The sequence below is a fragment of the Chiroxiphia lanceolata genome, chromosome 15, assembly GCF_009829145.1.
Source record: "Chiroxiphia lanceolata isolate bChiLan1 chromosome 15, bChiLan1.pri, whole genome shotgun sequence".
In the NCBI taxonomy this organism is placed as follows: Eukaryota; Metazoa; Chordata; class Aves; order Passeriformes; family Pipridae; genus Chiroxiphia; species Chiroxiphia lanceolata.
The window spans coordinates 1305594-1333295 of record NC_045651.1 but is presented as its reverse complement, the minus strand read 5'-3'; the positions used below and the strand labels follow the sequence as shown (position 1 = coordinate 1333295).

General features: G+C 46.1%; 1 protein-coding gene across 4 annotated transcripts in view; it reads left to right on the top strand.

Moving 5' to 3' along the window:
- FBXW11 (F-box and WD repeat domain containing 11) overlaps nt 1-27702 on the top strand; it is a 77430-nt gene that overhangs the window by 30378 nt on the left and 19350 nt on the right. For all 4 annotated transcript variants that reach the window (XM_032702902.1, XM_032702900.1, XM_032702901.1 and 1 more), the window contains 4 exons: nt 9194-9256; nt 10291-10516; nt 22296-22482; nt 23253-23343. In XM_032702902.1, coding sequence (XP_032558793.1) covers nt 9206-9256; nt 10291-10516; nt 22296-22482; nt 23253-23343 — 555 coding nt within the window. In that variant the 5' untranslated portion in view covers nt 9194-9205. The remainder of the gene's footprint in view (nt 1-9193; nt 9257-10290; nt 10517-22295; nt 22483-23252; nt 23344-27702) is intronic.

Sequence of the window (27702 nt, the reverse complement as noted above, 5' to 3'; positions counted from 1 at the left end):
TCAAAGTGGTGCTTTCTGCTTGGAGGGGCAGGTGTAGAGGGAGTGGTTTCTGTCTCTATTTGGGGCTCAATGTATTTATATTCAGCAGAAGAGTTTGCGTGATGTGCAAGTTCTACAAGCCCTGCTTTGGTACCCGGAGTGGTGCAGGGATGAGTCATCACACTGCTACAATTACACAATTCAGTGCTCATTGTCCTTGGAAATACAACATATTTTTATAGGATGGATACAGGCAGGTTTTCGTTACTGACTCTTTACTCCGGACACTCCAAAACTGAAATGAGAGTTTAAGGTGACTTTGAAACAGTTGCACAAGGGCTGTGTTGTGAGGTGTGCTCCTGCAGTACCTGTTGAGGGAAGCCTGCCTTTAAGAACTAGTAAACTATTGCATATTTAAAAACCAAAACCAGCAAAACCAAACAAAAGCCACCCCTGAGTGTCTCTTGGGATTACAATAATTACGTTTTTTTTTCTGGTGATGTCAGCTTGCTGAGTGGAGATTGAGACATGCTGGAAAATAGCTGCTAGCTGGATCAGAAGTAGAATTTTTTTGTTTCTTATTGCAACCTAAATTGACTGCTAGTTTAGTCAGGCTTTTTATGTAAATCTTGATGAGAATATGCATTACACTGTTTCAGAAGCTCTGAAAGCCAGCAGAGTGATTCTGCTGTTACAGTTCTCCATCAGCTGTTGTGCTTCACAGGTTGAAGTATGAATTAAATCCCTGCTCTGCCAGGCAGGCCCAGGCTGCAGTTTGGACACAACACTGCCCATGGAAAGGATGTGCCATCACCAAAAGCTCAGTGGTGGAGTTGGAGTCCTTCATGTTTCATGGATCAGGAAAGTTATCCTGAAGTGCTCGGCATTTTCATGTATAATTTCGTTTTAAAAGCAAATTATGTAATGTAACTCTGGACACAGCTCACAGTGATCTGACTGCTGAGGGCCACCAAGATGGTCAGAGGGATGGAGCAGCTCTGCTGGAAGGAAAGGCTGGGAGAATTGGGATTGTTCAGCCTGGAGAAGGGAAGCTTCAGGGAGACCTAATTGTGGCCTTGCAGTGCCTGAAGGAGCACAGGAAAGATGGAGAGAGACTATTGACAAGGGTGCCAGGATGAGGGGGAATGGCTTCCCACTGCTAGAGGGCAGGGTTAGATGGGATATTGGGAAGAAATTCTTGGCTGTGAGGGTGGGGAGGCCCTGGCCCTGGTTGCCCAGAGAAGCTGTGGCTGCTTCTGGATCCCTGGAGATGTTCAAGGCCAGGTTGGACAGGGCTTGGAGCAACCTGGGCTAGTGGAAGGTGTCCCTGCCCATGGCAGGGGGTGGAACCAATGATCTCTAAGGTCCCTTCCAACTCAAACCATTCTGGGATCAGCTCTACCTGGAGTCACATGTACTGAAGATACACAGTTATGGATATACAGAGGATCAGGTTAGTTTTGGGATGAATTCAAGGCAGCTCTGATACTTCAGAACCAAAGTTCCCGTAGGGGTACTAATTGCTGGTTATCAAGGCATTGGTGATTCAGCAGGATGACCTGTTTAGTAACTGTTTGTAGTCTTTGGAACCTGAAAAAATAACTGGCCTAGAACATTTAGGTGAAGAATGGCCTGAGATTTTCTTTCTCTGAGCAGAGGCAGGAACAGGCAGCTCTTGGTTTTGGGAATTCACTGCTCTGGCCAAAACTTCATAAAAAATAGACCCTTGAGAGGTGTCAAACTGGGTATGTAAAGACATTAGGTATCTTTTAAAAACTTCCCATCTACAACTTGTGGTCAAACTACACCAAATACTGTTTGTTTGTAGCAGCTTGAAGCACAAACTGGGTAACTGTGCTGGTGCTGAATTCTCCCTGTTTTTCTCTCAACTTTTTGGTGGTTACTCAGAGGCCGAATAAAAATTGATGCCTTATTTTCAGTGTGAGGGTTTTTTTCTAATTTTACCTTCAGCTGTTGGCTCTTGGTAGACTCTTTTAGTATTTGAAGTGTATTTTTGTTTGAACTTCCAGCAATAGCTGTACTAAAATAAAACCTGGCAACTGGGAGAGCAGTGAGCTAGGTAAGAAATGGAGCGTGTTCAGCCGAATTTGTGCAGATCTCTAGTGCTTACATAAATAGTTTGGTTTAAGCTGAAACAAGCAGTTACTAATACAGATGTCAAATATAGACATGTCTGTGGTCAGCAGAGTTAACTTTCATGTTTGGGGGACAACCAGCTGTCCTTGCCCAGCCATGTGACCTGGGGGCCAAGGAGGCCAAAGGGATCCTGGAGGCATCAGGAAGAGCCTTGGAGCAGGGCAGGGAGGGGATCCTGCCCCTCTGCCCAGCCCTGGGCAGGCACATCTGCAGGGCTGGGCCCAGCTCGGGCTCCTCAGCACAGCAGGGCCAGGGAGCTCCTGCAGCGGGGCCAGCGCAGGCTGCGGAGATGCCCAAGGGATGGAGCAGCTCTGGGAGCAGCAAAGGCTGAGGGAGCTGGGGCTGTTCAGCCTCCAGAGCAGAGCCTGAGAGGGGCCCTCCCCAGGCTGTGTCAGGGGCTGCAGGGAGGGGGCAGAGGCTGGAGCAGGCTCTGCTCGGGGGGCCCAGCAATGGCCCAGGAGGAACGGGCAGGAACTGATGCCCAGGAAGTTGCAGCTGGACAGGAGGAAGAACTTCTTTGCTGGGCAGTGACCCAGCCCTGGAGAGAGAGCAGAGAGGGTGTGGAGTCTCCTGACTGGAGATCTTGCAGAGCTGTGTGGACACAACCCTGTGCCATGTGCTCTGGGATGGCCCTGCTGGAGCAGGGAGGTGGGACCGGATGAGCCACTGTGGGCCCTTCCAGCCTGACCCACTCTATGACTCCTGTGGTGTCTCAGGTTGGAAGGGATCCATAAGGATCATTGAGTCCAGATCCCTGCTTGTCACAGGACTGCTGAAAACTAAATCAAATTTAATTTGATGAACCCGAGAGCTTTTTTTTCCAAGTGCTTTGTAGTGACTGTGGACAGTGGAGTTAGTTTATCTACCATTGGATATTTTCAGAAGCTCTATATTTGGAAAATCCTTTGACCATGGGCTCTATTTTCTACTTTTATCATGGGAATTATTCTTTTTTTTTTTTTTTTTTTTGCATAAAGCTACAACATGATTATCTCACTATATTAAAAATACAAGTTACATAATCAATGGAGAAATATCGGAAAGAATTATTTTCCACAGGGAACCTGAGTGAGGTTAAACCTGTAGCTGAAGGTGTGTGATTGCTCTGTGAAACCCAACATTTTTATTGACCAGATTTGAATAACTATCCGTACCTTTTTATGCTTGTACATGAATCTTTGATATCATTGCTCCATATACAGCCCATGGCTGTGCTTCCAAAGATATTTCTTGTGGGGATTAATCTTTTCAGTGTTTAGGATAAGCACAGTTGGATCCCCTATTCCTGACCTGGCATTTGGAAGCACTGTAGTATTTTTGTCTTTCTTTGCAGACAGATAAGTAGGGATTTGGTCTTTGATGGGAGATGGGTTGATTCACATCTAGTGCAGTTTAAGTTCTCCAATTTAATTTAATGTTTGTGCTACAGTATATTTTTATTAAGAGTCTCTCAGTAGTTAAAAGAGGAAAATCCTTGATCAATAAACATTGTTTACCAGGCTCCTGGTTTAGCAGATGTTGTCCATTGCACCCAAAGGAGAGTCTCACCCTCATTTGGAACGGCTTTAAAGCATTTGGGGTTTCTGGCTGTTTTATAGCAGGAAGACATGAAGACAGATGCTCTTCACTCTTGGATGGTACAGATGGATGCCCAGCTTTCTCCCTTCCTGCTGTGCTCCAGCTGTCCCGTGGGATGGAGACTCTTCTCCTCCTCTGGGAATGTGTAATTGGTGCCTCTGGCAGTCCCTGTGTGGGCAGAGCTGGGTTCGGGAGGTGGTTCAAGCTCGAGCTCAGTCTACTGTGTTTGACTTCAAAGTATCCAAGTATGTAGTAGTTATTTTTTCTTGTTTCTTCAACTTCTTCAAAGTCAGATATGGACATGATTTCTTAAAGGAGATCAGAGCCTGTTTAGCTGAACTGTTATGATTAGGTTTGCTTATTTTGTAATTTTAACTAAATTCCCTAGTGCTTTCTCCAGAGAGTGGGAATCTTGTGAAGAGTTAAGATTTTGAAGACTTAGCTTGTTCTTTAACTGAGATCAGAATTGCTGGTGTAATCTCAAGGGCAGTGGGAAATACAAGTGATTGTTTTCTATCACTTTCTCTTTCATTATAGCCAAAATATAAGACTGTTATTCTTTTTTTCCAAGGTAACAAAGCTGTTGTCTGGTTTTGTCCATCCATCCTTTGAATGCTGTGAATCCCTTCTTTGTTAGGGCAAAGTTTATCACCAGAGAAGCTCAGTGATGTTGTCTGCCCAGCTGAGTGCTCTCCTGCACCTCATGTTTCTGTCCCAGTTCCCAGGATCACCTGCTGTCACTTCTCTAAATTGCTCTCCCGATACTGGAACTAGAACTGGGTTAGAGAACAAAGCTGCATGGGGGCTGTTCCTCTTCCCAGTCAATTAAGTGACTCAAGGCACTCCCTGGGTGCAAACCGGGGTGTTCCCTGCCTGGAGCCAAGAGCAGTCTGGTGGAAATCCGGATTAGCCTGTGCAGGTTTGATAGATTTCTGCTAGAAAAGGTGCAGCTTTTGCTGCCCCTGCTGAGGGAGGTGAGCCCTGCAGGCCCTGAGCCCTTCAGCTGCAGGAAAACATCACTGCTTCTACACCTCCTGTTGTACAAACACATAACGGGAAACTACTAAACTTGAGATATTGGCTGCTACCAGGTATCTTAATGGAAACTGTGGTTTATAGAGTTTTACAATACTGACAAATCTTTTGCCTCTGGGGATCATTGCTAGTTGTTTCTATCTTGGAAGCTTTTCATGATCTCCAAAGGGAATGAGCCTGTTGTAATTAGGCTTGTCAGTACCTCTTTCTCCCCAAGTAATTCTTGAACCCGTTTGCCATGTTCATCTGCATCTCATAGAAATCCCAAAGACTTGAGTCGTTGTGGAGCAGAAAGACTAAGGAAAGCCTGGAGTTACTGTGGGACTGAGCAAGGAATATGGGATGCAAAAGTTCAGGAAACCAGCCTTTTAAGCTTGCAGAGCAGTGTGTCAGCTTTACTGCCATTGCTGGGCCTTTCTCGGGCTAACTGGGCTCAGTGGGGTTTGAACAACTGTAAGGCACCAGCAGAACATCCCTGCTCAGACCTAGTGTTATCTCTTGCTGTTGCTGCCATTCCCAGTAGGGATGGAGAGCACTTACTCCAGGCTGACTAATTAAGGAATGACAGCTGGTTGGAAATAACCATTCTACTTTTGCAAGAGCTGTGAGCAACTTCACAAGAATCTCTGGAAAAAATGAACATATAAACAAGATGAATTGACACTTTAGAAGCTCCGCTTCCCCTCTGAGGAGCTGCAAGACCCTTGTGGGGGTCCAAAATCACACCTGGGCACTGTCTGCGAGGGCAGGTCAGTATTGCAGGGGCTCACGGCCTTGATGGGTCATGCAGTGAGATGGCATTGATGGCATCGGGTCTTGGTGCTGTTCAGCTGCAGGGGAATAGGTTGAATTCTGTGTTGATGCCACTTTAAAGCCACCTGGGAAACAGGCAGAGGTGGCTTTATGTAGAGAATGGGTGGGGTGAACAAGGAGGTGCAGGTTGAGGGATGAGTTGAACTTGTAGATGCCTATCTTTGTTCTTGCACAAGAGCTGGAGGCCTTACAGAGCAGGGACTGGTGACACCAGCTGTTAGGAATTCTGAAATTGTTTTGCCAAGTGCCCGGAATGGACAGGACAGGTTAGAGTTGTCTAATTGCTCCTTCCAGACAACAGGGCAGGATCCACTCTGTCATCTTCTGGTCTTACGTTAGGTTTAAGTGCTGGAGAGAGAGACTGTAGTCGGAGCTAAGGATGTATGTGACCTGGAGAATGGCCCCAAAATTAAGTGTTTAAGACAGGAGAGCGAATTTATTAGGAAGAGAATATATAATAGTGAAAACAAACAATGTATTTGGGAGTGGAAAGGGAAAGGCTGAAGGATTTAAAAGCTCTAAAGTATAGTAAGAGAACACAGAGTGAGGATGGGAAAAGAGAGAAAACACAAGAAACTGTAGCAGTAGATACCATTATATTAACACAGCTGCTGCTTCCTGGTGAAATGTCTACGTAAACTGTTAAATTTCCACCCTAAAAATCAATCTGTGTCATCTACCCTCACATTCATGGCTCAGATGTTGAGAGCTGGAAAGTGCCTGTTGGGAAAGGCCCTGGGGGTGCCAGTGCCAGGGGCTGGACATGAGCCCAAGTGAGCCCAGGGGGCAAGAGGCCAATGGCCCCTGGGCTGTGCCAGCCATGGTGTGGCAGCAGGACCAGGGCAGGGACTGTCCCTGTGCTGGCCCTGCTGAGGCCCCTCCAGGGCTGTGTCCAGTTCTGGGCCCTCACAGCAAGAGAGACATGGAGGGGCTGGAGCGTGTGCAGGGAAGGGAACGGAGCTGGGGAAGGGGCTGGAGCAGCAGGAGCAGCTGAGGGAGCTGGGGGGGCTCAGCCTGGAGAAAAGGCTCAGGGGGGACCTTCTGGCTCTGCAACCCCCTGACAGGAGAGGGGAGCCGGGGGGGGTCGGGCTCTGCTGCCAGGGAACAAGGGACAGGAGGAGAGGGAACGGCCTCCAGCTGTGCCAGGGGAGGGTCAGGTTGGACATCAGGAGGAATTTCTTCCTGGAAAGGGTGGTCAGGCTCTGGAAGGGGCTGCCCAGGGGCTGTCCTTGGAGGTGTCCAGGGAAGGCCTGGCCGTGGCTCTGAGTGCTCTGGGCTGGGGACAAGGTGGGGATGGGGCACAGGGTGGGCTCGATGATCCTGGAGGTCTTTTCCAACCTAAATGATTCTGTGATTCAGTGGCATGCCAAGGATGTAACATCTCCCCAAATCCTGCTGCCCAGTTTTTTTTCCCTGGGCAGCAGCAGAGGCACAGAAGAATTGAGTGGGCGACAGAACAGAGGAAACCTGGCTCTGCAATCTGCCGGGGGTGGAATTCCCATCTGAGTGTGTGACCTTACACACTGTTACAGGGCTGCTCTGCTGCAGGTTTATTGTATGTGCCTGAAATGAAAAGACACCACATTTAGGAGGCAGTTCTTGGCCTCCGTCCCAGGGAAAGCTGGCAGTGAACTGAGGTGTTTCCTGATAAAGGGAGAAGTGCAATGGCAGAGTCTGCTGTGACCTGCTGAAGGAAAGTTAGGCAAGGGCTAAGTTGATAAAATGTGGGATTTCTGCTGAATATGCTGACCCAAGCCACCTGTGTTTGGTATTCCCTGTGTTCCTTGCTTGTGGCTCACAGGATTGATGCATTTCTTTAGCCTTCAGCTGCTAAAGGAGATGAGATGTCCCTCAGCATTTAAGGACATACTAATTGGAAACACCATTAACATACATAACATGCCATTAACAACATACAGTCAGTGTAATGAAATTTCTACACATTCATATTGAAATAAAATCAAATCAAAGAAACCCTGCAGAATTCCCTGGTGGCGTGTTTGCTTTCCAGAATGGCTTAACTGGTGTGGGCTGGTTGGGTCCTGGTAGGTGTGTGGCTGATGTGTGTCCTGGGCACCGTGTGGGGGACGTGGTTTGTACCCCATGAGAGGGTTGGGTGGGAGCAGGGAGTAGTTTGGGATAACTGGGGTGGCCCTCAAGAGTCTGTCACTTTAAAAACTGGGCAAAGTGTGATTTACTTTCAGTGTTACTGTTCTATGTATGTCCAGGAACACTTCCATATATGTATCTGTGGAGTCACCCAAACCCTTTCCTGCCCTTAGCCCTTTCTGGATTCCCCTCCAACCATCTCCTAGGCTCGTGTTTGTCATTGTCCTGTGTGTCAGAACTGGGTAGACTTGAGTCTTTCCATCACCCTGTGGCCACAGTTTTTATAATGTCATCTGAAGTCCATGTGACACATGTTTTTCCATACCTGACTGCAAAGCAGAAGAGGGTTCAAGGTAAATGTGAGCCCAGGGTGGGGTGAGGGAGGAAGGCTTTGCTGTAGAGCTCATAGTGTTAACTTCTCTGCGTTTTCTGGGTTTGGTACAATCTGTCCTTATGGCAGAAAGGGGAGGAGATGAATGCTTTTGAGGTGGAACTGTGTTTTGAGTGGGAGTGGATGTGGTTGTTAAGGGGTTAATCCATAATCCATAGTGACGAGAGTGAAGGAATTGTGTGATTTATTCCATCATGTGTTTTACTTGAGGGTGTTGTTCCTCTTTCTGCTGAGGCAGCTGATGGAGGGGAAGGAGGCTGAAATAAATGCAGACAGTGTTTGAGGACACTGAGTTTATGGTGCTGACCCCTGTGCCGGTCAGCTGGTGTGTCCTGGGCAGAGGGATGGGCACAGGGCTGGGGCTGAGGGACCAGGGTGGGCAGCAGGAGGTGGGGGCTGTGCCTGCACAGCACGAGGGAGCGGGCGATGAACGAGGCACGGAAGGAGGGAAAGCTTTTGGGAAACCAAGGTGAGCTCAAAGAAACACTTGCAGCTGAATGTTCATAGAAATTCTTACATCTTCTGTTCATGAAGAAAACAGAAGGGAGGAGCAGTTCTGATGTGGGGAGAGCACTGCAATTAAGGCAGGGGAAGAAAGATGGGGACTGCCAAGGGGTAGAGACACAGAGTGGCAGTGAAGTGCAGAGTTGTTCTGCAGAGAGCAATCCCTATTCCTTGTGGTAGCTAGAGCTGGGAAAAACCCCTGTTCTGTTGCATGTAAGTAGTGTATAGTGATTTTTAATTTTTTTTCTACGAGCTGTATGCAATTTAAGTTTGGCAGAAAGTGCTGGTTGAATACTTTGACAGGTTTAATTGCTTTGGCTTGAGTAGGATGAAAGTGAATTTATTTCCCAGTGAGAAAAGCGTTGAAAGGCTGCATGAAAACCTGTCAAAGGAAATTGAAGTGGGGTTGGGAGTTATCTTTACAGTAAATGGAATTGATAAACATGTCAGTTAAAAGGGGAATTTATTTATAATATTCAGGTTTTGTGACCAGAAGTCTTTGATAGTTCTGTTCACTAGGAAAATGAATTTTATAAGTTCAATTGATTTGCTTCTTCATAGTGCTTGTAGAGCGAGAAATTATCACAGAATAAAAAGATTGAAGTGATATTTCTTCTTTTTTTCTAGAACACGTCAGTAATGGAGGATCAGAATGAAGATGAGTCTCCAAAGAAAAATACCCTGTGGCAGGTAGGACTAACATTCTTGTAGAAAGAGAGTTGACATGATTTTGTGTATTCCTGCTTTTGAGAAATATTGAAATCTTGTGTCTCTATAATCATCCTTGGACGTAGTTCAGTGTATCATTCTAAAATTAGCCCAGCCTTGGAGTAAAGGATGACACCATTGGATAATCCTTGAGAAATTACTTGTTGTTCTCAGATTTTGTGGTTGGTGCTGACCTTGGAAGGACAGTTGGGAATAAAGTTCAGCTGTGTTTCTGAGCATGTCACTGTTGTTTGAAAGGAGAAATTCAACATGGCAAGGACATGCAACCAATTTGCTCTGAAGGAGTTTGAGTATTTCAGAGAGCTGACAATTGGTCCCCAGCAGCGTGGTGGCCTCCTGAAGGGCTCAGAGGAGCCTGGCATCAGTCTTATGTTCTACTCAGTAATTAGCAGTAACTCCTGGGGTGGTGTTCTTGTAGCATCCTCATTTGTGGCTCCAGCTCCCAGGATTTTAATGAGGTATTTATGTGGATGTCCCAAACACTGACAGGAGCTGGTTTTCAAAAACAAACCAAACCCTAGATGTCATGTCATTCTCAGTTTTCACTTAGGGACAGGAAGTTCAACACTGACATGAGGATCTCGAATTCTTGTGTTAATTAGAGTATTAATATCCAGCTTTGGTGTGCTGTTAATTTAACTGCTGGAACCTGAGTGAAACATTTGTGGAGGCAACTGCAAAGTGCTGCAGAAACCACTGGGTTAATCTGGGGAAGTCATGGCTAAAAAGAACTAAATTCCTTGCTGTTGAAATGTTAAGAGGTATGAGGGAATTCAAGACTTTCAGTGTAAGAAGTAACTTAGAAGCAAAGTCCTTTCATTGATCTTTGTCTATGAAAGATGAAATTTATCTGGTGTAACTCATACTTGAAGGATGTGTTTTAAAATTTAGTTTTGGTTATTTCTTTGCATCTTCCGTGTTTTTCCTTTGGAGAGTTCTTACAAAGCTGTTCCTGGTGTTTGTATTTAACACTGCTGTTCTTTTTCTAACACCAGATAAGTAATGGAACTTCATCTGTGATTGTCTCAAGAAAAAGACCATCGGAAGGAAACTACGAAAAGGAAAAAGACTTGTGTATAAAATATTTTGACCAGTGGTCTGAATCAGATCAAGTGGAATTTGTGGAACACCTTATTTCCCGAATGTGTCACTATCAGCATGGACATATTAACTCTTACTTGAAGCCCATGTTACAGCGGGACTTCATCACTGCGCTGCCAGGTGAGCAGGGGCTGGTCACAGCAGGAATGGAGGGAGGGGTTGGTCAACACTCTGGAGGTGTGCAAGCTTTTAGGAGCAGCCTCCAGGAATACATGGTCTCTTCTAATGGTGTTTCCTGGGCCAAAGAAGGGCAGGAGGGTAGTGAAGTCATTCTGTTCTGTGATTAATTGAATTGGCCACTGGATGCCAGTGTTGTTCCATGTGAAAATAGCTGGACTCGCGTATCCCGAGGAACACGAGTTGGAACTGAGTTGTTGCAAAGGTTGTATCTCTACAAGCTCTGATCTAAATCACTTTTTCATGCAAACCCCATAAGTGCAGAAAGTACTGCTACAGAGGTTTATTAATTGATGAAGTCTTAAGTTTTGAGTTTCTTAACTAGAAATTTGACTGCTTAGATGGGTGGATCTAGTTTGTCTGGTCTTGTTGCTGACTTCAGAGCAAAAGCACTCGTGGATTTTTATTGTATTGTACAGCCATGATTCCTCCCTTCAGTTCCTCAGAACTTCTTCTGTCACCCATCAGTACCAACCTGTGTCACTAGTTCAGATGTGAAATCTGTCCTTACACTTGCTCTGTGCGTTTCCTAAAAAAACCACGGAGCAGCAACAACGAGGCATAGAATCTCTAGGTTGTGGTTTCCTGGTAAGGTGTGTGTATTTTTTCCATTAATTTTTGAAAGAAATTGTATCTCTGGATTTTTGCTGCTGGGAAGAGTGATTCATTTATTCCTTGAAAGGTAAATGTGTGGACATTGTTTCCAGAGTGGGAAATAAGCCAGAAATAAGGGTCAGAATGTTTGGAGTGCCACTTGCAGTACGACAGCAAGACTCACCCCTGCAGTGTGTGAGCAGCCTGGGATGTTATCCCAGGAATGCCAGGACACAACAGGGAACGCTGAGGGTGGAAGAGGAGGTGATACAAATCATAAAAGGAATTGAAATCTGGTAGTTTTTCTGCACAGGGACATGGAGTAAACTCTCTCTAAAGCTCTGAGGCTCTTGCAGACATCGGTGTGCTCAGGTGGTGTGTGTGGGGCCTTCCTGGTCTGGGGGACAGGATCCTGCTCCGGTGTCAGGAGTTCCTGAAAGTGCTGCCGTATTTTCACAATACCTGGAGGAATTCGGCTCCAGGAGCTGATGGGGAGGTTTTGGGCTCAGCTGTCCAACATGGGTGAAATGAACTTCTGAGTCCTTGGATGGGAATGAAGAACACAGAGTAGGGCAGTGATGTGGAATTTTATATGTGCTCTATTTTCTTAAAAAAACAAGCTGAGAAAAGGTGCAGGAGGGCTCTAAAAGGGAGGAGGTGTCCTTTCCCCCACCTCAGTTTCACAGGAGTTGTTTTATAAAACAGTGAGTTTGTCTGGAAAATGTGCTCCTCGGTTCCTGTGCAGAGCTGTCTCCTTTAGGGAGTGTGGATGCTGCTTTTCAAAATACTCAATGTTGATTTCTCTAGGGAGTATCTGGGGTTAACTGAAAATAAAGTGATGTAGCAAGTCATGGTGATCACAGAATCACTGAGGCTGGAAAAGCCCTCCCAGCCCACTGAGCTCACCCTGTGCCCCATCCCCACCTTGTCCCCAGCCCAGAGCACTCAGTGCCATAGCCAGGCCTTCCTTGGACACCTCCAGGGCTGGGGACTCCAAACCTCCCTGAGCAGCCCCTTCCAGTGCCTGACCACCCTTTCCAGGCAGAAATTCCTCCTGATGTCCCACCTGGCCCTCCCCTGGCACAGCTGGAGGCCGTTCCCTCTCCTCCTGTCCCTTGTTCCCTGGGAGCAGAGCCCGACCCCCCCGGCTCCCCCCTCCTGTCAGGGGGTTGCAGAGCCAGAAGGTCCCCCCTGAGCCTCCTTTTCTCCAGGCTGAGCCCCCCCAGCTCCCTCAGCTGCTCCTTGTAAAACTGACTCTCCAGACCCACCATGTGCAAGTATGAGCTTCAATTATAGTTTTATTTTGTTTGCTTTTACCCCTCAGAGCTGATAAAGAGTTATACAGTTCTTTCATATTCTATATTTCTGCCTAAGAAATTTTTGAAAGCTTCATAAGATGACACTTGTTTACACCTTGTTTATATAAATCAAGATATATCTTTACAACTTCTGTTGCTTTTTTACAATGTAAATACTGTGAATTGTTCCCATGTTCAGCCATCCTTGAAGGTGATGGGTGTGCTAAGAACATCTGTCTAGATTTACCCAGGAACTTAATCTGAGGTGATTGAAATCAATCCCATGTTGGGCTGCAATCACATTAAAGGATCACAGAGAAGTACCACTTGCAGGCACTTGGTGGGATTATTTGGGTCATCCTGTGCAGGGCCAGGAGTTGGACTCGGTGATCCTTGTCCAGTTGAACTTAGTCATCTCTGTGATTTTGGTTATTTGGATCTTTAGGATGTTAATATTACTTGTATGGTCTCATCCAACCTGTGCCTTTTCCTCAGAGGAATTACACCTGTGATCCCTGAGCACTGCCTTGTCACCCTTGGTTAGTAGAGTCCCTTCCATCCCTGTGTTGTGTGCTGAACCTGTGAGAGCTGCACTCTGTGTCAGGCGAGTAAAACTCTCCCAGGTTTCCTTTGAAATTTGTTTCTAAACTAATAAAAACCTGAGCAGTTGCTTCATCTGAATGACTGTTTTGTGTCTAAAGTTGGGCAGTTTTATTGCGTTGACATCCCATGTTTGGATTTTGTTTTCATACAAAGTGATATTTACACATTGACCTTTGAAAACCCTGTAAATTTTAATTGTTTTAATTTAATATTAAAATTCAACCAACCCTTCAGCTGATCCCTCTAATCAACAATAGCTCTAACTTTTTCACCATTTTCTGTAAAACTGCAAAAACTCTTGGAGAGGCATAAGAGATGGGTGTCATGTTTTCTTTTGAAAGGTCTACCCATAGATGCTACATACATTTTACTTAAGAAAATGGATAGGTTTTAGTACCTATTTCAGAAACTCTTTCTAATAAACACTCACTGTCTTCTAATGTGAAATAGGGATATGCAGCTATTTCGTGCCTTAATGTGTCTTAAACTTAGTCCTGCATGTTGTCTGGCACAACTGGAGTGGGTCTGTCCTAAGTATCTGTGCTTTGGACCTGTTCCTACTTTGTTAATTTGGGTAAATATTTTACTTGACATCTTTTTTAATGTAGCAGTTTAAAGGAGCACTTCTGCAAGCAGTGAAAGTCTTAGCAATAGACTTGATGGCAGAGCAAAGCATTTGTGTGTTTGTGCTCAGTGTGGGACTTTGAAGGCTCTGTGTGTTCAGAGAAGATGAGATTGTCAGATTTTAACATCAGAAAACACTGCAGTTTCTGGCTCATTAAAACTATGCTTTTAATTGTGACCAGTGTTATACAGAATTGTGAAAATTGGGCATCTTGATAAAGAAGGGGCTTTTGCCTAATAATTCCCAGTTGATCCTTAAAACTCAGTGAAATCCTGGCTTCCTGATGGGCAGGGTGCCCCTGGTGAAGGTGCCCAGCCCCAGGCTGACGTGCACATGTGTGTGAGAGCTGTTGTGGGGGTGTGGGAGCTGCTTGCAGTGGGCTTTGATTGAAAACCTTGGCTCAGCTCAGTTAAACATTAACAAGACTTTGGTACCAGGATTATACTGGAAGGAAGAGGCTGAAAAAGCCTTGGGTTGAAGTGAGTTGAGTCAGCAGTGCCCTGGCAGCCCTGGGGGCATCAGGGAGGGGATTGTCCCCCTCTCCTGTGCCCTGGGGCGGCCTCACCTCAATATTGGGGCAGTTTTGAGTGTCACAGTATCAGAAAGGTCTAAAACTCTTGGAGAGTGTCCAAGGGAGGGACATGAGGATGGTGAAGGACCTGTAGGGGCCACACGAGGAGCAGCTGAGGGCACTTGGTGTGTTCAGCTGGAGAGGAAGAGACTGAGGTCAGACCTCACCGGGGTCTGCAGCTCCTCCCGAGGGGCAGCTCCATCTCTGCTCTGTGTGAGCAGGGACAGCAGCCAGGGAATGGCTGGAGCTGTGTCAGGGCAGGCTCAGGTTGGATCTCAGCAAAAGGTTCTTCCCCCAGAGGCTGGTTGGGCACTGCCCAGGCTCCCCAGGGCAGTGGGCACAGCCCCAAGGCTGCCAGAGCTCCAGGAGGGTTTGGACAACGCTCTCAGGGACAGGGTGGGATTGTTGGGATGTCTCTGCAGGACCAGGAGTTGGATTTTGGTGACCCTTGTGGGTCCCTTCCAACCAAGGATATTCCGTGGTTCTAAGTGAATAAAAATTAGCTGCACACTTGTCACTTGGGGTTTGGCTCTCCAAGCACTTGACCTTATAGTTCCATAAAACATTCTTCTGTAGACAGTCAAGCTGAAATCTTCTGTAGAACTTTCCTAACCTGTGGGAAACAGAAGGCACCTTAAGAAGAAAGATTTTTTCCTTATATTTTAGTTTATTTGCTCTCCTTGGGACCTGTGTTCTAGTCCTGTCCTCTAAACTCTTGGTATGTAGGTTATAGTGACAGGATTTTTTTAAAATAGGATTTTGAGAAAGACCCAAGTCTTAGCCCGGTCCTTCCAAGTTCTGCACCTCCCACAGAAAGGCACCAAACACTGTAGTGCCCAGTCCCCTGGGCTCTCTGGAGTGGAGGAGAGGCTTTGGTTCAAGACTCTGGGCCAGCTCTCCAGTGGCACAGTGAAGTTTGTCCCTCTCTGAGGACATGGCATTCATTTCTGCTTCAAATTGTCCTGTAAACAGCCAGAAATGGGAACATTGCCCCCTCCAAAGAAGGCTTAGCTTGGGGATGGATTGCTGGTGGTGCCTTGGTCATTCTGGTTGCACTTCCAGACTTTGAGCGTGAAGGGTGTCTCTGGATCCAGATTTTCACAATATTTTTCAGAGGATTGTCATTGCCCTTTCCAATGCAGTTGTGTGAAAGACTGAACAGCTGTAACATGTTCCTGCTTTGTCATCTCTAATTTTTTTTAATCAATTCTGGGCAACTGCATTTAATCTGGAAAAGTATGGAAAAATCTTTGTGAAAAATATATTTCACAAGAAAGCAAACTGAAGTTGAACATAAGTGACTGAAGACCACATTCATTTCTAAATAGGAAATCATAAACCCATGGACTTCAACAATGCTGTGTTTGCCTTGTGCTGAAAAGTGTCAGGATAGAAGGCAAGCCCTGCTGTGTCCTGTCTGCCATTGGGACTGACTTCGAGTGCTTTTTTTATGGTGTTAAAATTGTGACTCAGTCAAATTCTTCTGACACTGCTCAAATGACGTGTACATTCTTACTCACGTGAAGGATTTCAAATACAACATGGATTTCTGATACCAGAATATGCTGATATGAAACTTGTGAAGTGTTTGTGCTCGATTCAAACCCACTTGCCAGCTCTGGAAACACAAGTGATGCAGCAGTGCTGACTCTGAAAGGCTTGTCAAGTGTGATTCTCAAACTGAACTGGTCGGTGTCTTCTGAAAGATAATCAGAGTGTATGAGAGTAGGAGGGAAAACCCAAACCCAACAGCAGCAGAAAACCAAAGAACCAGGCACATGTTTGGTTGAAAGGATGCTCTGCAGTGTGGCCTTGGTTTGGTTGTGGGTAACTTTACAGCTCCTTGGAGTTCTCATCCATCTCTCCTTCAGGGCAGGAGGATTGTTTAGTTTGTTGCCAGGAGATGGCAGTAACAGATAAACTCTTACAATATTTTTTTATCCATGAATGTCATGGAATCACAGAATGGTTGGGTTGGAAGGGACCTTGAAGACCATCCAGTCCCACCCCCTGCCATGCCAGGGACACCTTCCACCAGCCCAGGTTGCTCCAAGCCCCGTCCAACCTGGCCTTGGACACTTCCAGGGATCCAGGGGCAGCCACAGCTTCTCTGGGCAACCTGTGCCAGGGCCTCCCCACCCTCACAGGGAACAATTTCTTCCCAATATCTCATCTAACCCTGCCCTCTGGCAGTGTGAAGCCATTCCCCCTTGTCCTGTTCCTCCAGGTCCTTGTCAATAGTCTCTCTCCATTTTCCTGTTGGTTCCTTTGGGTACCGGAAGGCCACAATTAGCTCACCCTGAAGCTGCCTCCATGTCATTTGAGCATCTTCTATTTATCCATCACTTTCTCCTTTAGGAATTGTTGATTTCACAGCTGACATGTTCATGATCTCTACATTTCAAAAGTTGCTCAGAACTATAAGTGAGGTGTGAGCATCACATTGCTGTGCCAGCGTGGCTGCCCTGTCCCTCCCACAGCCCCTCCTCAGTCCATGGCTGAAAGAAGGGCAGAGTTAGGGTTTGCTCAGTGCTCTTTTCAGTTTCTCTCACCTAAGGAGTTCAGTACACATGTTATTGTTGGTTTATAAAGTATGCTAATTGGGCAAAATTACACTTCTCACCTTGGGCATAACAACAGCATCCAGCAGCTGGGTCCCTGTTCAGCACTGATCCTGCTGTCCAACCTTCTCTAGGGATCACTGTGCCCTCCACTTCCACAGTCAGTTTGTTTGTCATTGTGATATCTGAGGATTCATGATTTTAAACTGACTCTTCAAAGTGACCTTGCAATAATTATATTTTCTGGAAAAACCTTGAGAATTGTTTCAAAACATGAGTATTGTTTTGACCCCCATGTGCCAAGGACAGCTGTTCCTTTGGCTCTCCAGACATTTATGTGATGAACATTGCATCATTCCTTTGCTCAGTCTCCTGCAATCTTAGGGATGCAGGAATAGAGAATTTACCACCTGAAGAGTGCAGACATTGGCAGATTTGTCTGATGTGTGCTCCTGGCTGTTTTGGAACCCAGCCATAGCTGGGCCATGTTTTTCTTCTAACAAAGGGGAGTTCAGGACATCTGAAAAGGTTGGTTTGATGTGTGTGTGCTCTCCTGCCACACCACTGCTGGTTCCAAATGCCTGTCACAGGGAAGGGACAAGACAGCATCCTGGGATCTCCGGGAGAGATGGAAGCTGAAAGTCAGTGTACTTGTCACTCTGCCCCATATTGCAGAAATCCTGTTGGCATCATGGTGTTCTCCTCACTTTTCAGTAATTGCTGAGTCTGCTGAAATTATCTGTAACTCTTTGGTGTTAACCTCTGGTTTCTTTGAACTTGTTCCAAGTTTTGCTGTCATTATTTTTTCTGTTTAATTAGTACCCATGAAATGTAGCAACCTGATGGAACTGAGTGATCAATTCTGACAGTTCTTAGCATTGTAGTCTCTTTATTACCCAATGACTTGACTAACTGTTCCTGTGGGAGGTAAATAATACACCTTTAGTACATGTGCAGGACAGTGAGTGCACTAACAGCCTCTGCAGAGGGAGGGGGAGGTGAGCTCAGGTCAGATGGTGTATATTGGCTGTTGGAAGAAAAATGGTGCAGTGAAATGGGAGCTTGAAACACCTTTTGTACAGGAACTTCGATGTAGTGCTCTGCTCACACGGGGTTTGCAGTTACAGGGGATAATTGCCGTGTCCTCTGCACTGTTTGCTGTGGGAACTGCTGAGCTTTGTGTAGAAAATCCTGCCCCTTCACAATGTCCTGAACAGGAAGAGCTCTGTTGTGAGTGCCGGGTTAGAGATGAACCACAGAGTCACTTGCTCTGCCCAGCCGTGTGTCCTGGGGGCCAAGGAGGCCAAAGGGATCCTGGAGGCATCAGGAAGAGCCTTGGAGCAGGGCAGGGAGGGGATCCTGCCCCTCTGCCCAGCCCTGGGCAGGCACATCTGCAGGGCTGGGCCCAGCTCGGGCTCCTCAGCACAGCAGGGCCAGGGAGCTCCTGCAGCGGGGCCAGCGCAGGCTGCGGAGATGCCCAAGGGATGGAGCAGCTCTGGGAGCAGCAAAGGCTGAGGGAGCTGGGGCTGTTCAGCCTCCAGAGCAGAGCCTGAGAGGGGCCCTCCCCAGGCTGTGTCAGGGGCTGCAGGGAGGGGGCAGAGGCTGGAGCAGGCTCTGCTCGGGGGGCCCAGCAATGGCCCAGGAGGAACGGGCAGGAACTGATGCCCAGGAAGTTGCAGCTGGACAGGAGGAAGAACTTCTTTGCTGGGCAGTGACCCAGCCCTGGAGAGAGAGCAGAGAGGGTGTGGAGTCTCCTGACTGGAGATCTTGCAGAGCTGTGTGGACACAACCCTGTGCCATGTGCTCTGGGATGGCCCTGCTGGAGCAGGGAGGTGGGACCAAATGAGCCACTGTGGGCCCTTCCAGCCTGACCCACTCTGATTCTGTGATAGGTTGTTCTTGTGTTTTTGAACACGACTCTTTGGTACTAAAGTCTAAAATAACTGTTAGATGAGTTCCTGTTAGAACGTGGTGTGTGCCCTGTTCACAACTGGAACCTTCACAGTCAGAAGTGCTTTACTCAGCAGACCTGTTTGTTCATTTTAACCAACCATGTCCTCCACTTTCATAATGAATTAATTTGTTGTCTTGGTACCTAAGGCTTCATGATTTTAAACTGACTCTTGAAAGGGACCTTGCAATGATTATATTTTCTGCAAAAACCTCGAGAACTGTTTCAAATCACATGGCATCACAGTAAGATAAGTACATCCCAAGTGAACAGCATCTAGAATCTCAGAGCTGTTTTGACTAGCAAGACTGGGATGTGGCAGACTGGCAGGCCACTGTTCTGGTGGATTTAAAATGCCCTGGTATTTTCCTCAGACTGCTGATGTAGGAGATGGGGCAGCTTAAAGCTCTCTGAGACACGGTGGTGTTAAGAGAGAATTTGCTTTTTTGGAACCGGTGAGATTTGAGACCCACCAGTTATTTGGACATTGTTACATTTCAGTTATTTGAATCTGTTATTATGACTGGTGTTGAAAAATTTGTATAAACTCAGTTTACATTGTAGGAGCTTTCACCATCCTTTAAAGCCTTTTTTTAGTTCTCTAATTATGTAGAAGAAATGAATAAATGAATAAAACTACATGTATTGGCTTCTCCTTTCTGTTGCTGTTCATTTTTACAGAGGCCATGCCAAGTTTAGCGTGCAGTGGAGGACACACTTTCTTAATTCCTTCAGAAATTAACAGGAGTTCCTTTGGTTTTCCAGGACTATTTGAGGCCTAAAGTAGGCTGTCATGAGATAAAGTAGAAAATTAAAAAGGTCGTCATCTCCTGCTTTGAGAGATTCTTTTCATACTTGGCCAACTGGTCTGTGTTACTCATGAAAATGGAGTTATTCAAGATCTCAGATTCAGGGGAGTTTTGGGGAAAGCAAAATTACAGGTCCTTTGAAATAAATAACAGACTTATGAGTGACTTTTTGTGGGACCCATCATGCTGTAGTTAGAACATGGACAAGAAGAGTTTGATTGCTGTTTAAATTTAGTGCAAGCACATTGTTGAAGTGGTTTCTGTGTATGGACCTTTGCTCAACTGCAATCCTGTTTTTAAATCAGGCACCCTCAGCAGGAGACGAGGTCTGGGCAGAGGCAAACACGTGCGGTGTTCACCTGGTTGGTGTCCTCATTGGTCTGTGCTGGCAGCTCACTGCAATAATCCTATTTATTGTCGTGTTTATTTCTTCTGCCAGTTTCAGTTGAAGTGCCCGGTGCTCCTGAAGAAGTATTAACTGAGAGCTATGAAATAATCTCTTGTAGCATGTTGCCTTATGTAGTCCTGGATCAACAGGCCAGGCCCCCTTCTGACAGTCTGGAATGTGCTGGGGTGCTGAGAGCATTTCATACCTAACTGTGACCCTACTGTGATATGAAAGGATCACAGGGGTTACCAAGCTACTTCTGGGATCTTTGAAGGGAATGTTGGTGTATCCCTAGTCCCCAGATAGTGGGGCCTGGAGCAGCCTGGCCTGGTGGAAGGTGTCCCTGCCCATGGAATGAGCTGAGCTTTGAGATCCCTTCCAACCCAAACTGTTCTGGGATTCTGTGGTAGCTCTTGGCTGTTGACCAACATCCTGATGCTGCAGGTGGAATCACAGTGTTGGAGCTCCCAAGTGGATGTTCCTGGGATGAGTACTGGCCAAAGGCTTTTGCTTGGAGTCATGTCCTGTTACCTGGGAGTTCTCCTGTGGTTCCCTGCTGAGCTCACTCTGATGGGCAGTACCCAAACTCACACCTCTGTGCCCTGAGAGTGGGAGAGCAGCAGCTGCAGGAAAGATACCAAGATAATATCCATTCGTATGGCTGTTGTAAATACATTGGGAAATCTTTGGGAAGCTAACCTAAGTCTATTTTGCACTGGAATTTAGGATGCAGAAGCTGCACTGTTGTCCCTCATGATTTGAGAGTTACTCAGCTGCTGCTGATCCTGAGGGTTCTTAACTGGTTCTCATACTAGAACCAGTTGCATCCATTGGCTCCTCAATAAATCCTTTATGGAATGTTACAATCTGAGTTGCTCAACTTGAAGTTGTTTAAAAAAAATTACTGCTCTTGATTTTTTTTTTTCCCTCTTGTGAAGCCTCAACCCCCCCCCCAGCCTCTGGTGTAAGTAGTTCAGGAATAATTTCACTAAGTATGGATCTAGGAACAGTAATCCCTGAATTGGGATAAGTGCTTTGGATGTTAGAGCACCATTTGCAGTTAACAAATAACTGTCCAACTCATTATTTCCCCTCCCTACATCAGGCTAGAGGGCATGGTGCCTTTGGCATATGCTCTGCCACTCGAGTCCTGAGGAAAATTAAGGAGTGGATTTGGCACCAGCAGATTCCTAAAAGGGCTTAAATAGAAAAGATGTCCTTGTGTTTGGTGCAAGAAAGTGTCTGCAGAATCTGTGCTCACACTTTCAGTGCTCTGTGTCTGTTTCTGTGGTGCCCTGTATCGTTTGAGCCGAATTACCTGGTGTTACATGTGAGGGAATGGTCAAAGAATCAGTAGTTTAATTTGTTACTGCTGCTGCTTAGTAAAGTGTGTGCTGGAAGATGACCATGTGCTGGGGGATTGTGTGCTCAAAGTATCCCAGATTCTGTGCCCAGAAGTAGCAAAATGCATTCTGCTGCTTGTGCACTCTGCTGAATTTTAGGTTCACAGAACCACATAGAATGGTTTGGATTGGAAGGGACCTTGAAGACCATCCAGTTCCACCCCCTGCCATGGGCAGGGACACCTTCCACTAGCCCAGGTTGCTCCAAGCCCCATCCAACCTGGCCTTGGACATTTCCAGGGATCCAGGGGCAGCCACAGCTTCTCTGGGCAACCTGTGCCAGGGCCTCCCCACCCTCACAGGGAGGAATTTCTTTCTAATACCCAATCTAAACCTATTCTCTGTGAGTGTGAACCCATTCCCCCTTGTCCTGTCTCTACAGTTCCTCATGCAAAGTCCCTCTCCAGCATTCCTGTAGCCCTTCGGACACTGGCAGGTGCTGGGAGGTCTCCACACAACCTTCTCCCCTCCAGGCTGAGCAGCCCCAGCTCTCCCAGCCTGTCTCCACAGAGGAGATGCTCCAGTCCCCTCAGCAACCCCATGACCTCTGCTCCAGCAGTTCCATGTGCTCCTTATGTTGGGGGCACCAGAACTGTGCCCAGCGCTCCAGGTGGGGTCTCAGGAGAGCAGAGTGAATGGGGACAGTCCCCTCCCTGGCCCTGCTGCCCTTTGGATGCCTTGTTGTGCTCATTCTCCCTGCAGGGCAGAGGGACAGTCCCACAGGGCAGAGCAGGGGAGGTGTCAAACATTGGAGATGCTGTGGTGTGTGTTTGCAGTCGTTTGTAGCTGGTGCTTGCCCGTGTGACAGGGTGACTCTGGTGTCCCTGCAGTGCCCCAGAGCTCTGCATTTCTGGGGTGTTTGCAAAGCTCATTCAGTTCTCTGTGCACCAACTGACTGGTTGCCTTTATTCCTTTGCAGAGCAAGGCTTAGATCACATAGCAGAGAACATCCTTTCCTATCTCGATGCCAGATCCCTCTGTGCAGCAGAGCTGGTGTGTAAGGAGTGGCAGAGGGTCATCTCGGAGGGAATGCTCTGGAAGAAGCTCATCGAGAGGATGGTACGCACGGACCCGCTGTGGAAGGGGCTGTCAGAGAGGAGGGGCTGGTAAGTACCTTCACAACTAAACTCTCCTTTACAATGCTCTAATAATGAGCTTTGCCAAAAAGGAAATCTATAGTAAATGGGTATTGCTGAGCTCCAGGGACTGGGGGGTAGCCGTGGTCAAAGCTGTCAGCTCCCCTTCCTGCCCTGCCTTGTCCTTTTGTGCTCCCGTGTCTGTCACACTTGCTTTCTTGCTTAAGTCTTTCTGCAGATTTGGAATTTCTGTTTTGCAGGGAGAACTAACAATTCCATCAGCTCACAAAAGCTAGTGACAGCACGTTTGCAGGGCTTTTTCTCAAGTGAAGTATTTCCAATTCAACTTTTTTGCTTACAGTGTAAAATAGCTGCTTGGGCTGCAGAAGCCTCTCGAAGAGAAACCATTTCTGTTTGTGGCAGTGGACTTCTGTCCTTTCCAAGTATCTGAAGAGATGTTCTGCTTCAGAAACCTGTTTCCCTATGCTCTCTAGTGGTGTGCCTGAGCACAACAAGGCATGTTGTACAGAGCAAGGGACAGCCTGCTGCCTGGAAACCTTGTGGAGCAGTGAATCCTAATTGGAAAACCATAAGGAAAATACCTGTTATCTTTTTAATCTTGGACATTTTAAATACTTGTCAAATTGCACATTCACAGGGGTTGTAACAGCAATACTAAAAATTCTCCCAGGTATCCTGTGAGAGTATGTTGTAATGGTTTGTTTTGGGCAGGCTTTGCATCCCTTTGAAGTTTGGATTCTTGACGATATAATGAAAACTGTGTTTCTGTTTCTTTCTAGGGATCAGTACCTGTTTAAAAACAGACCAACAGATGGGCCTCCCAACTCATTTTACAGGTCCTTATACCCAAAGATAATCCAGGATATAGAGGTAGGTGTTGTGATGGATCTTGTCTGCAGGACAGACAATGGTGCACGTTGGGGGGCTTTCAGAGGGGGTGCATGTTGGAGCAATGGATCTGTGTCACTACTGCTCTCAGCAACTCGCTGCCACAGTACAGGCATTAACTTGGTGTTAACACCATCCTTTTTGCACTTAAAGATTTTTGGAACTCTTCTGGGACTATGGATCTTAATAAAATAGCTGATATAGAGCACATGACTGCCAAACAGTTCCGTGTATTGCTGAATGTTCAGTATACTGGTCACATTCCCTTAGGAAGTGATCTGAGGGTTAATGCCTTAAAACTCCAGTCATTTAAAATGTAACTTAGTACTTCTAGAGCAGTGACTGACTTTTGCAAATCCAGCTTTGCTCACCATGTGGGATTTTTCCCCTCTCCAGTGGTTTGATGGGAACAATAACCAGGCCTATGATGATAAACCCACAGGGGCATCAGTGGCAAACTTTGGATATAAAATTTTGCTCATCTTGGTTTAAGATTTCCAGAGTTGGGCTTACTTGGTCATTTAAAAGTATTTCTGATAAATCAGGATAATCCCAATATTCTACCTGCAGGCAGCAAATGTGTCTTGCTCTATTTGCTGTGTACCCACCACAACACTCTGGAGTTACACCACAGACTGTCATGGATTCATTTCAGGATGTGAAATTATTGGTCTGAAATTCATTAGTGGGGAAACACGTGTTTTGGTGTTGAAGACAGGTGTGAACTAATGGAATCACTGGGCAATGGCAAATGGCAATTTGTGTCCTTGGCACTCAGGAAACAAAATTATCCAGAGCTCTTAACTTGACTGTGAAAAGGATCTGCTGGAAGGCATAATATACTTCTCAAATATCTTTTTATAAACCTTGCTACATAATTTATTAACATTCAAAGATAAAGAACTAAGCATGCAATGCAGCCTAGGCAAGATATGACCAAACTTGATATTTACCTGTGAACTGAATGATACACTTTGTTATTTGATGTCTTCTCCCTGTAAGGAATGAGAGTGATACTGCAATCAGCAGAAGCCCATGGGATTTGGAGGAATTCTCACTGTGATATTTTCTTGCTTTCTGCACAATTCTGGCCTAGTTCTGTAAAGAAAATGGGCAAAAAGCAGCATGAAAACTTTTGCACAGACCACTGAAAGAGTTCGGTGTTAGTGTAACTCACACTTTTAAGGATGGTCTTCTGAAACTCATATATATATTTGTGTAAGTGGAACATTTGTGTAGGGATTGTTACTGTTAAAGATGAGAGAATTCCTTGAAGGTGTTTTGAGGACTTTCTGAGGCCTTTTGAACTGTCCCAGTCTGCTCTTTAATGCTGTGATTCTTCAGTTGCTGTATATTTGCTGGTGCAGTGCACAGAAACAAAGCTCCTGAATTGGACAGCTCTTGCTAGAATGAAATAAGTAGGAAAAAAAGAAACCCTCCATGCTTTTCTCATCCCCAATATCAATAATAAATCTAGAAAAATGGTCAGTCTGAGAATGGGGAAAGGGTGTGCCATTAAAAAGATACAGTCATGAGCCTGTTTCTTAAAAAAACCCTTGAATTTCATTAAATTAACAATAAATATATTAAACCTTCAAATTAGGAGAAAAAATTGCACCGCACAGCCTGGTAAATAAGAGCTCATCTGTTCAAAATGGAGAGAAAACACCCTGGTGTTTGGAAGTCAAGAGATAGAGTTGTGTTCTCTGCACTGCAGAGAGCAAACTGGGAGCTGTTGCTGCAGTTTCTGCCCATTCCAAGCTGCCTGGTGATCCAGCTGCTTCTTCCTATGGTTCTTGTAGTTTCTGTCCAATGCTTCCATTCATAAGGAAGTGAAATATTCCTGGGGCACACAGGGAACTCCTGTGTGGCTCAAGTGGAGGAAGAAAGGAATAGAGAAGCAGAATCAAGGCCGTTCAGGGAAAACCTCCTGTAGTTCTGTGCTTTCCCTTCCGTGCTTGTTTCTATAAACCCATGAAAAAACTTCGTTTGTTGGTGGTTGTCGATGGTTGTCAATCACTTGGGGTTGAATTTAAGGTGTTGGCAGTAATCTCAACACCATCCATGGTCCGGGGGCACTTGGGAAGTGGAGTAAAGCAGGGACCTGTCAGCTCTGGGCTCCTGCCTCTGACCTTCACTTGAGCAAGAGGAACTGAAGCCTCTCTTTGCCTGAACTAGGAAATAAATTACAGAAACACAGAATGTGCTGAGCTGGAAGGGACCCACAAGGATCATGGAGTCCAACCCCTGGCCCTGCACAGGCCCAGCCCCAAGAGTCACCCCCTGTGCCCCAGAGGATCAGCCAAACCCTCCTGGAGCTCTGGCAGCCTTGGGGCTGTGCCCACTGCCCTGGGGAGCCTGGGCAGTGCCCAACCAGCCTCTGGGGGAAGAACCTTTGGCTGAGATCCAACCTGAGCCTGCCCTGACACAGCTCCAGCCATTCCCTGGCTGCTGTCCCTGGTCCCCCCAGAGCAGAGCTCAGTCCCTGCCCCTCCTCTGCCCCTGCCCAGGCAGTTGCAACTGCACTGAGGTCTCCCCTCAGTCTCCTCCAGCTGAACACACCAAGTGCCCTCAGTGTCCTCCCACACCTTCAAATCAAGGCCCTTCCCCATTTTCGTTGCCTCCTTTTTTGACACGCTAATGGCTCAATATCTGTCCTATATTGCTGTGTCCAGTGTTCTAGAGTGGAGAAGTCTCTGTTTGAAAACCAGTGGCCACTTCCAGAATCACCAAGGCTCCATTTACACAGAGAGTGTGATTCCTATTCCTGGTTCTTGAGCACGGCTGAGCTGGAGGGGAAGGCAGGGGCTTTGTGCCACAGCAGAGTTTTCCCTGCTTACAAATTTCCTTCAAGCCCTCTGAAATATTGCTGTTTGTCAGGTTTCCAACCTACAGTGGGCTGAGTGTTTCTGCTGATAGTCAAGGGGCTAATAATTCTTCCACTTGCAAAGGTCTATTATAATTTTTCAAATAAATCTCCCTTTAAAGTACTTTTCACAAATTACTTCCCTAAAGGGCTGTCAAAAGAAGCTTTTAACACTTTTTAAAAATGTAGAGGGTGAGTACCATAACAACCAAATTTAGCTTTAAGATTAGGAGCAGTTCTTAACTTCTTCCTCCTCTCATTGTTTTTAAGCCTCAAGTTGTGCTCTCCCACAGTTTCTTACTTTTCCCATTCTTTCATGTTTCACAGCCATGTGCAGAAGCTCTTAAATAGGACTCTCATCTTAACTGTGATGAAGAATTTTGTATCTCTGAATACCATAATGTTTTTTTCTTCAAATATTTTCCTGGGCCTTTAATAAGATCTTCTTGTTTCTGTCAGAGGGTCAGAGCTTGGGGAGCGAGTGATGAGCCAAAGCATTTACAGAACCTGTTGTTAAAAGACTTAATTTTTTAATTCAGTAAAACACCCCTGGAGCACAAAGATTAACCAAATTCTGCTGGACTGTTTCTAATGGTGAGAGTTTGGAATTCACTGCAGCTGGTACTAAATTGGGTTGTGGGCAGAGATAAGCTCAAAGGAGAAGGTGCTGTCTGACTGTCAGAATTTGAAAAATAATCCCAAATCTGAATTAACAATTGGAAAGAAAAATGACAAGTGAGAAACAGCAAATTGGAATTCTTTCCCTTGGGCTCTGTTTGCATTTTGGTCAAAAGTTCATGCCAGCACAATGTGGTGATATCTCCAAGGTAATACAGGCAGTGAGTGACTTGGCAAAGGGGGCTTCCCTTGCCTCTGAAAATTTAATGGTGCCAGCATCTGTTTATTTCCAAACACGTTTTAGGAACATCATGTCCCTTCTGAAATCACTGGATTTGAAAATAAGAGGACATTAGAGATCTGAAACCAAATTCTTGGAAAGAGGTGGTAAATCTCCACCTCCGCTGTGAAGCCAAAGATTTAATTAGGTTTCATTTCACGAGAGGTGGCCCAGTCATTTTGACCATCTCCAAGTCACATGTTGGGTTGCCAAACTTCTTTAAGAGATTTTTTAAAGGGAAAACTTGATTTGGGTGTTGTCCTAGGAAACTGAACTTGGTTTGCAAGGCCTTGTTTCTGGAGAGCACCTGGTTGGTGCAGGGTGTCCTTCCCACGGGACTGTGTCCATCCCACGGCACCAGGCTGGGGAGTTCAGTGATGCTGATTCCAGAACCCCAAGTCCCTGGAATTTTTCCATCTGATTTGTGAAGCTTGGCCAACTATTCTGTTTTCCCCTCAGGATTAGCACAAGTATCTATTTCTGGTGGTGAGTTGAGAAGACTTATTTCATAAATGTTCCCCTTATCTTTAGGCACATGATGGATGCCCTCATCTGGTTTCCGTGGAGACTTAGATCC